Consider the following 10,852-nt stretch of genomic DNA (forward strand, 5'->3'; position numbering starts at 1 on the left):
TTCCTATAATCTGTCCTTTCCTCCTGTTCTACTGCGTTGTAACAACAAAATTTCCCCTTAAAGGATTGTCTTATCTTATATTTGTAGCAGCTTGTTTAGTGCTTTGAGTGTCATTCTGCACATCAGGAAACACCTATGAAACATGAAGCAGGATTATATTAGGCTTTAGATTTGTATTTTTTTTTCTGAAACGTCAGAGAAACGATCTACAAAACTAGCTCTGAACTTCACCCGTTCCTAAACCAGGTCTAAACCAGGTCAAAACCAGGTCTAAACCAGGACTAAACCAGGTCTAAACCAGGACTAAACCAGGTCTAAACCAGGTCTAAACCAGGTCTAAACCAGGACTAAACCAGGTCTAAACCAGGACTAAACCAGGACTAAACCAGGACTAAACCATGAGAAACTTACATGTGTAATTCCCTCTGCAGCCAATAGATGGAGCCAACGCTCAGTTTCTCTCAAGGCTGTGGCAAAGTTAGATTGTGTTTCTTTCTTGTTCTAAAACATGAAATGCTAAACTAAAGCTGCTCAAGAGCATGTTTAAAGCCAATAACAGCACAAATAATGCATCATATTTGTCCTTTAACACATCATGAGCTCATCAATCACGACATCATAAGCATTTGTCGGGCTCGTGTCTAATTCTGTCTCTTTTTGTCTCTAATATGTCGAGCAAATGAAGCGAGTACTTTAAACCTGTCTCTGTCCAGTTTTCAGATTTAAATGTTACATAAAACATAAAAAGCCTTAATTTTATACGAGAAGATGTGACGATAAAAACCCTGTAAAACATTTAAACGACAGAAGAAGAGTTTTTAAATGAGTCGACTAATTCATGCCCAGAACTTTAGTCGACCACGATCATGTAAAGTTATTATTCTTTAAAATGACTCAAATATATGAACTTTCGGGTTAGAACTCTCAGTTTATGTTATTATTATTATTATTATTTTCTATTGTTATTTCCTATTATTATTCATTAATTTTTTTCCTCCCGCTTGTTTCCTTTCTGGGTCGCGGGTGACTGGAGCTTATCCCAGTGACTTAGGGCCTTAGGCGGGGCTTGGACAGTGGCCAACTCGTCGCAGGGCCTATTATTATTATTATTATTATGATTATTATTATGATTATTATTATGATTATTATTATGATTATTATTATTATTATTATTATTAACTCTTATTTAACCGAAAAACCCACTGAAATAGAGACAAAACAGCACACAAATCCCACAAATATTTACACAACTAAGAGACACCCCTCAAATTACCCTAAAATAAAATAAAAATAATTAATAGGACTTTTATATAGATTCTGTCTGGAAATGTTTCTTAAATAAGTCCCTAAAACTCATTTTTTGTGAATTTATCTTCAGTTTTTAAAAGAGAATTGTCAAAACCCAACAAGTGTCAATCAGCCGATCGCTCCAGAAACCAGCGTCACTCATTTATATATTTAACATCGAGGCAGAATTTAAAATGTGAGTTCCTCTGTGCAGAGCTCTTTTCTACTTATGATTAGAGTCAAACAGACTTCAGAAACTACAAAAACGACAGCGTCTCAGCTTCACAAAGAGTCCAGACATTTGTTTGTGCTCCAAAGGTTCAGGAACAGCTTCAAATTGAACTCATTTTATTCAGGCGTTTTAGGGAAAATAGGCCCTAAGAGCACAAACACAAACATATGTACATAAATAAATACATAAGTCAGCCCTTGTGGTAACTGTTCCCGTTCTCTCCAAAGGCTCTCCCGGTCACTGCCAAAACCAACCCCATCTTCAACGCTCTGCTCTACTCTTACAACAAGGGGTTTTACCGCCCCGGAGTCTGGAACTTTCTGACCGGACAGAAGATCACGGAGCCTCTGGAGGGGAAGAAAGCCAAATGAGGAAACGCTCCGACTCTGTGTATCATGTGTGTTCAGTGTGAGTTTAGATTCAAACGCAGGGCCAGTCACTTTTCTGTCACTAATTCAACGTTTGATCGTGTCGTATTGTCGTCGAGAACAAAAACCTGGACTTTGTTTTTTCGTTTTTGTGTCAAATACGTCAAAATGAATAAAAATGGCTTTCGTAACGATGTCGTTTGTGTCGCACTTCACTGCACGGGCCTCATAAACCACACACCGCCACACACAGCCGTCGCTATTAAAGTGACGTATGACAGGTTTTAACATGTTCTAATTCTGACTTTATTTGGTGTATTTGTACCTGTTGTACATATAAATGATAGTTTTACACCAATCGAGCAGGTATTTGTGGAGAAAACGTTGAAAAATCTGTAGAAAATGACAGGAAGTGACATCACACAAGGGACACTCATTCCAATCAAAGTTTATCCAGAAAATATATAAAGAAACAACCTTTTTGACTCTAAACATGAATTCAACAAAATAAAGTCGCTCTTATATGTTTTTATTTGTCAAATAAATAAAAAAAAAGTGATTTATAGATGAGTTTTGGCCCAGTGTTTGCTGGGTAATTTCCTAGTGTGATGTCATCAATTACAAACAGGAAGTGAAATTATAAACTTAAAAACAACTGCTTTTCGGTGATTTTTTTTATAATTGTTGAGCAATATTTTTGAATATATTTATCTTGACTGCATTTTAGTTCAATGAGTCGTCCGGCCTGTAGGGGGCGCTTTAATCCATTCTGACTGTTAGTCAATGACATTTCCTCCTGTAAAAGCTCAAAACACAAGTCAAATGTGACAGAGTTTAACAACAAATTAAAACTCGACACCTCAGGTTCATATTTAGTTTGTACTAAACGTCTAAAAACAGAAAATCAAGTATAAAACCAGATAAACAACAGGAACACTGCAGTTACGCTCACATTCATCACTGACACAGACTTTGGGATCACACACAGATGAACTCATGACCTTTATCTCCTGAAATAAGAGGTTTTTGAGTCTGTTTGTTGAGGACATTAATTGTCCTGCAGCGGTTGAAATGTCCCAAACCGTCTTAACAAACGACTTTCACTTTACATTTTGTTCTGTCGAGTTCATTTGAGCAAAATAAAAGTGCCACGAACAAAAATTAAGCTGAAAAAAACTAAGATAAGTATTTCATCAGTCGTGCTGCTTATTCATGGTTCCAAAGTGACGTCACACACTCGTTGCTGCTGCCACCTGGAGGAGGAAAGCTGCATGTTCACTGTGGGCAGTGCCGAGAAAAAGCTCTGAAAACAAAGGAGTCTTTCTCTTCTGTCACGCCCCCAATGACCCAGTTTGTCCAGAAGTGTGTGACTGAGGCTGAGCTGTTTGTTTCAGGTCGTTAGCAGCTAATGCTAGCGGCTATGCTAATAAAAGTTAGGTTCGGCACTAGATCATACAGGCATAACTCACGGAAATCAGAATTCCACTAGTTTTGTTTTTTTTATTGTCAAACTTCTTTGTTACAAAACATCTATAACAGACAATAAACAGTTTCCACTAGTTTCCACATTAATATATAGAATTGGGGCGAAAGTGACTGAATCTGAATCCAACATGGCGGCGACCTGGACGGGTCCCGGTGATAGAGCTCAGGCAATCATTTTCTCTCTATAAAAAGCTTTTTTTCATTGCATTACAGTTTGTTCCACTTCACACGTCGTATAGTCTGCTCGAAGATAGTATTTGACCCTAAAATCAATACCCCCTAACCCTAAGTTTTTATAGTTATTAGGAGACAAAGGAAAAAAAAGCAAATGTTTTTTTTGATTGATTCCCGCAGTGTTTAGCTATATTACAGACTATCTCCTTTAGTCGAATCTCCAAACTGACGGGGGGTGTTCACAGGACCGCGTCATGATCACAGGCACACGTCATCATCCCCCCTCACCCTACCCCTCCCCCCTCTCCACCCCCCTCCCGCCTGCCGCCTCCCACGTCTTCCCCCCGGCTCCGCGCTGCTGCAGGCTCGTCTCCTCATACAAGCCCCAGAGTTTTTCTGCTTCGATTTACGACGAAACACGGCTCAAAAAGGCCCAAAACGTCATTAATGATATTGCACTCTTTACTATTATCACAATGGTGAAGGTTTATGTGGCACTTGATGCAGCAACCGGGAAAATAAACGGAGAGAAGTTCTATCCGATACCGAAAAACCAGGAAATAAGAGCGCGATGGACATAAGACTTTTATATATATACATATATATATATATATATATATATATATATATATATATATATATATATATATATATATATATCTATATATCTATAGATATATCTGTTCTGCGCACGCTGTAGAATAAACACCAGATTTATTTAGTCTCAAAGTAGTGTTGATCTGAAGTTCTATCGTTTCTCACTCAGTCGCGCGGCAGGAGCGGCGCAGCGCGGAGCAGACAGCTGTGGGGCTACGTCACGGGTGGGCGGGGCACACACGCGCTCTGAGACTACGTCACGGGTTGGGCGGGGGAGCCAGATCGCTCTTCGCAAGGGTGGGGGCGAATATCAAATCACCGGGTTGGTGAGGGGGTCCAAGGTCCGGGTGATATTTCTTAACTATTATGTTAAGGGTGTTGCACAACCCTTATTATTATCAATTATACACTTAGGATAGACTACGAAACGTGAAAAAAAGCATGTTATGGCACCTTTAAAAGCTCTAATCGACGTCGGCTTCTACATCGTTATCTCTGTTTTAACGGTCAGACGACACATTCGAGTAAAACAATTATATTTCAGATTTGACCAAACATTTTGCCCGTTTGTCCCCAGTTTGACCATTTTTGTAACGTTAATAATTGTACTTCCTGTTTGGACGTAAGTAGAGGTGATTCCACAGCTGTTACCATAGCAACCAGACTGTAAACAAGAGCCAAACTCCAAATAAATGACCTGATCTGACACAATAACACCATAAAACACCTTTATTTAGTCCAACCAGGGTTTAAACTGTCTCTGTGTCGCACACTGATGACATCACAGAGGGATTCAGCTCCACTTGCTGTCATTTTTAACTCCTATTTTTCATCACAAACGGCAACTTAACATAAGTAAAACTGTGATAAATATTGACCACAGGTTCTACACCATTAAACTAAGTCAGAATGATAAAAACAGCAGAACCTTTAATATGGACTTTAACTACATCATGTAAAGTGATCCATCTTGTTTAAAGTGTTCAGACTCTGAGTCGCTGCAGGTGGATTATCCCGAAACAACACACGATGTGATTTTACCGTGACATAAAAAGGCACCAGTTCAATCCCGGGTTTATCCTTGTGGCAGATTTGTGTAAAAACAAAGGGTTTGGAGGCCGAGGTGGCTCCGCCTCCCGTGCGTAATCCCACCGACCGTGTTCTCCCGGCAAATACATTTAAATTCAGGTACAAATCCACTGTGGGAGCGGCGTGCGTGATCCCGCGGGCTCATTATGTAACGGCCGGGATTGTTGTGGTGTTTGAGAGGAAAGCATCTGATGTTTTGTGATCAGTAGCTTTAGGATTCACCGAGGTTTAAAACTGTGAAAGTGGAAAACTGAGACGCTCTTTTCGACTGCGTTTTGCCTCCATTCTGGACTTTGGAACATTCTGATGAGAAAGTATTTTAAAACTGTGACATGTCGACGATTAAAAAAAAGAACCACAGTCACATTTTGTTAATAGTAATTGTTAACTGGACTGGACAGGCTCTAAAACACACAAAAATACAGTTTTATAATGAAGACAGTGAAGTTATTTAATCAAAAATGTGAAGAAAAAAAATGTATTTGGAAATTGACAAATTTGATAGACTTTGGACCAAATGAGACTTTTATTTTAATTTAAATTTGCTGTTACTATGTTTAGTGATGTCTGTTGGTATTCTTATTTTAATTGTCACTTTCTGTCTGTGTTTTATGTTTTTTATTTAAAAAATTGAAGCAAAAGTAAATAAATACATTTGGGATGCAACAAGTTAATCGATTAATTACAACTAAACGATGACAGAAAAAGTGTTGATTAACTGGTCATTACACAGACTCCAAAACATGTCACGATCTGAGAGAAGAAGTCCAGCGTGTTCCGTGACCTTCTCCTCTTCACTCTGACATTCATAATGAGCCTAATTAACCTCAAACACACAGGCCTAACGAGCAGCGCCGCGTCTACAACCACTGCTTTAATCATGTATGCAGCTGAAACACGGCTGAAACGGGGCTAAACCAGGACTAAACCAGGACTAAACCAGGACTAAACCAGGACTAAACCAGGACTAAACCAGGACTAAACCAGGACTAAACCAGGACTAAATAGGTGTATTCACATTTGTCTTTATTTGGCCCCAAATTGAGCTCATTTTGGTCTTGACGTGGACTTGGTTTGGTTCTTCTTTAACTTGTTTAATCCCAGTTTTGATGTGGAGGGTTAAGTGTGAAGCTACAGGGCTAAACCAGGACTAAACTAAAACTATATCAGGACTAAACTCAAACTATATCAGGACTAAACTAAAACTATATCAGGACTAAGCTAAAACTATATCAGGACTAAACTAAAACTATATCAGGACTAAACTAAAACTATATCAGGACTAAACTAAAACTATATCAGGACTAAACTAAAACTATATCAGGACTAAACTAAAACTATATCAGGACTAAACTAAAACTATATCAGGACTAAACTAAAACTATATCAGGACTTGCTCGTCCATCGCGGCTTCTCTCGCCTCAAAGTCCACATTCTTCTAGAGCTCGTGCAAACACAGAGACGCCCCAAAAACCTCACCTCAGAGTCTGAGCGCGGGAGACTTCCCACTTCAGAGTCTGAGCGGGGGAGACTTCCCACCTCAGAGTCTGAGCGGGGGAGACTTCCCACCTCAGAGTCTGAGCGGGGGAGACTTCCCACTTCAGAGTCTGAGCGGGGGGGACTTTCCACTTCAGAATCTGAGCAGGGGGAGACTTCCCTCCTCAGAGTCTGAGCGGGGGGAGACTTTCTGCAACTCTGCACAAACGAGGCACAACAACGATAATGTGAATATGTGTCAACAATAGAGAGGGAGGAAAGAGGGGGAGAAGAGAAAGATGGGGAAAAGTGGGAGGGAAAGAAAAGAGTGGGATGGAGGTAGTGTGAGAGAAAGAGGAGGGATTGGTGGAGGGAGAGAGAGAGAAGAAAAAGAGTGTGAGGAAGAGAAAGAATGAGAAAAGTGGGAGGAGACAGAGGAGAGGTCGAGGGAAAGGGGGAGGAAAGAGAGACGGGGAGGGAGAAAGAGAAGAAAAAGAGAGGGTGATGTTTAAGTCCATAAACCGAAGGAGCGAGAGCGAGCTTAAAGGGCGGACGCCGTTGTGCCCTTGGGCAAGAGGGGGAGGAGCTCGGGAGTGGAACCCACGACCTCTTCACTGGGAGGACGAGGCGGGAGAACCAAGAGCAAAGTGAAAACACGTTCTCGTCAGACTTGTTCATGAAAAGCCCCGTTCACTTCATTCATGTTACAACGAGAGTGTGGTTTCCGTGGTAACGCAGGTGCAGGTCATGTGACTCAGCTGTCACTTGTAAAGAGGGAAAACAACAACATGAACGTCATCCCCGGAGGGACAGAAATGACTCCAGGAAATGTGATGATTTAATTACATTTATTTAACTATATTTATATAATTACATACAATTAATTTCATTTATTTAAGAGCTTTTAAGCAAACATCATAAATCAAAGGTCCAGAGCTGCTTCAGCCAAAACAACATTAAGAATGAAACAAAAACACAGTGAAGTCTTTTAGTGTCTGAGAGTCAGATTTCTCCTTCATCTGGAACTCCTCCAGGTTTAGACTCTTTCACAAAGAGGTTTTTTGTAGTTTTTCCTGTAGAAGGAGGGGCTAAGGACAGAGGACTCTGGGACATCGTCCCTCGTCCCCATGGACATTGTTTCATCTGTTTTTCACTGTCGCCCTCAGAGGAAACTGTTTGTTGACCTGGTTTAGTCCTGGTTTAGTTCTGGTTTAGACCTGGTTTAGTCCATGTTTAGTTCTGGTTTAGTCCTGGTTTAGTCCTGGTTTAGTTCTGGTTCAGACCTGGTTTAGTTCTAGTTTAGTCCTGGTTTAGTCCTGGTTTAGTCCCGGTTTAGTCCTGGTTTAATCCTGGTTTAGACCTGGTATAGTCCCGGTTTAGTCCCTGTTTAATCCTGGTTTAGTTCTGGTTTAGTCCTGGTTTAGACCTGGTATAGTCCTGGTTTAGTTCTGGTTTAGACTTGGTTTAGACCTGGTTTAGTTCCGGTTTGGACCTGGTTTAGTCCTGGTTTAGACCTGGTTTAGTTCTGATTTAGTTCTGGTTTAGTTCTGGTTTAGTTCTGGTTTAGTTCTGGTTTAGTTCTGGTTTGAACCTGGTTTAGTCCTGGTTTAGTTCTAGTTTAGACCTGGTTTAGTTCTGGTTTAGTCCTGGTTTAGTCCCGGTTTTATTCCCGGTTTAATCCTGGTTTAGTTCTGGTTTAGTCCTGGTTTAGACCTGTTATAGTCCTGGTTTAGTTCTGCTTTAGACCTGGTTTATTCCTGGTCTAGACCGGGTTTAGTCCTGGTTTAGTTCTGGTTTAGTCCTGGTTTAAGTCTGGTTTAGACCTGGTTTAGTCCTGGTTTATTTCTGGTTTAGTCCCGGTTTAGTCCCGGTTTAGTTCTGGTTTAGTCCTGGTTTAGTCCTGGTTTAGTCCCGGTTTAGTCCTGGTTTAGTCCTGGTTTAGACCTGGTTTAGTTCTGGTTTAGTTCTGGTTTAGTTCTGGTTTAGTCCTGGTTTAGTCCTGGTTTAGTCCCGGTTTAGTCCCGGTTTAATCCTGGTTAAGTTCTTGTATAGTCCTGGTTTAGTTCTGGTTTAGACCTGGCTTAGTTCTGGTTTAGTCCCGGTTTAGTCCCGGTTTAGTCCTCGTTTAGTTCTGGTTTAGTCCTGGTTTAGACCTGGTTTAGTTCTGGTTTAGTTCTGGTTTAGTCCTGGTTTAGTCCTGGTTTAGTCCCAGTTTAGTCCTGGTTTAGTTCTGGTTTAGTCCTGGTTTAGACCTGGTTTAGTTCTGGTTTAGTTCTGGTTTAGTCCTGGTTTAATCCTGGTTTATTCCTTGTTTAGACCTTTATTTGTGAAAACGCCCTGTTTGTCCTGACCTCTGACCTCTGACCTCTGACTTTAAGCCAACATGGACGACAAGAAAAAACAGATGAAGTGAGGGAGAGTTCAGATTTTGATTAAACATTTTAAAAACATTTCCTAATTTCTAGACATTTTTATACAAATATTTAGTTTGCTCAAAGCCGAGACTTGAACCCAAAACCCTCTCACAGGAGGTCACCATGAACAGGATTCAAATAAAGCTTCAGACATTTCAAAAGAACTGAAACAATAAAGAGAAGAACTTTGTACTTTCAGTCCAAAATGGAGTCAAAAGGTTCCACAGTTACATTTGACTGAAGTTCAGAACTTTTATTCTTGTTTTAGTCACTTTGACCTCTGAAAGTCTAAACTGCAGTGAGGACCAGAGGAGCAGAGTTTGAACCTCCAGTATTAAAACCGGGACTGAAAAATGGAAACAGTTTCTCTCTGAAGCAGCAGCTGCTGAAGGAGAAGAGAAGATCTGCAGAATCTGCATCATAAAAGGAGACCAGACCCTCACCATAGTCCACAAACACCCCGACCTTCTGAGGAGCTCGCTGCACAGACAGAGGGACAAGAAAGTCTGAACAAGCTTTGTACTTATATTTGTTTCTCAATATGATGCACCAGAATCCTTTTTTAGGACTCAGAGGGAACTTTCCCTTCCTGTTGATGGACTCTTGGGCCACTCCTAAAGTCCAGTCTGTTTTCCCTTTGACCTGAACCTCAAAGTAAAACCTGCCTGAGGAGAAACTCTGCTTTCCTAGAACATTAGGACCAGTATCAAACCTCAGAGGAGAATCTGGGAGCTTCTTCCACACATCAGTGTCATGAACCTGTTTGAGATCTTCAGACAGAACGAGCCGAGGATGAGCAGTGTCTGGATCCAGAGTGACCTTCACCACAAACTGCTTCACTCTCTTTAGCCCAGCTTTAAACACTTTCTTAAAGTTTTCAGAGAGATGTTTCTCCAGCTCAGACAGAGCCCGGGCTGCACTGCCCTCACACGTCTCCGGCTCAAAGCTCACACTGCTCCACTCCTTCAGTCCAGCAGGGGGCGTGAGTGCAGGGCAGCTCTGTAGAAAGTGGAGGGGGTCTTGAGAGCGTGAGAGCCGCTCCGCCTCAGTGCTGCTCTTCTCCAGCTCACAGATCTCCTGTTCCAGCTGCTGCACCAGCTCCTGGGCTCGTTTGTGGCTCCGGCTCTGCTTCTCCTGCAGCTCCTCTAAGAACCGGTCCTGACGCCTCTGAACAGACTGCATGAGATCAGTGAAGGCCTGCAGCCCCACAGCCCTCTCTCTGTGGACCTCTGTGTCACTGAGCTCCACACAGCGCTGGATCTCCTGGACCTTCAGCCTCCTCTGCTCCACCATGTGCTGGCTCTGAGCCTGAGTGTGCAGCAGAGAGGACCTCCTGCTCTCACACGCCTCCTCCAGAGACAACAGCTCATGGTTCTTGTGCTCTAGAACGGAGCACGTGATGCACACGATCTTCTCATCAGTGCCACAAAAAAGCTCCAGGGGGCGCTGGTGTGTGGGACACATCATGTCTTCCAGGTTCTCCACAGGCTCCATCAGCTGGTGTCTTTTCAGCCCAGAGACTGTGAGATGAGGCTGGAGGTGGGTCTCACAGAACGAGGACAGACAGACCAGGCAGGACTTCAGGGCCTTCAGCTTGGGCTCAGAACAGAGGTCACACTGGACCTCACTAAAGACGGGCATGTGGTCCATAGAACTGCTCTTGTTCTTGTCCAGTTTAGCCTCTGAAACCAGACCTCGCAGCAGTGTGTTGATGCTGAGCTTTGGTCTTC

The 10,852-nt window shown here is 42.0% G+C and overlaps 1 protein-coding gene across 1 annotated transcript in view; it reads right to left on the minus strand.

The window, feature by feature from the left end:
• Positions 1-9,138: 9,138 nt before the first annotated feature.
• The window catches only part of LOC140368977 (E3 ubiquitin-protein ligase TRIM21-like), a 1,892-nt gene continuing 178 nt past the window's right edge, over positions 9,139-10,852 (minus strand). The window contains exon 1 of the mRNA XM_072456158.1: positions 9,139-10,852. This exon is cut by the window's right edge and continues 178 nt beyond it. Coding sequence (XP_072312259.1) covers positions 9,411-10,852 — 1,442 coding nt within the window. The 3' untranslated portion in view covers positions 9,139-9,410.

Source organism: Eucyclogobius newberryi, unplaced genomic scaffold (genome assembly GCF_026437365.1).
Source record: "Eucyclogobius newberryi isolate DKJ021-1_F unplaced genomic scaffold, fEucNew1.0.hap1 SCAF_20, whole genome shotgun sequence".
NCBI lineage: Eukaryota > Metazoa > Chordata > Actinopteri > Gobiiformes > Gobiidae > Eucyclogobius > Eucyclogobius newberryi.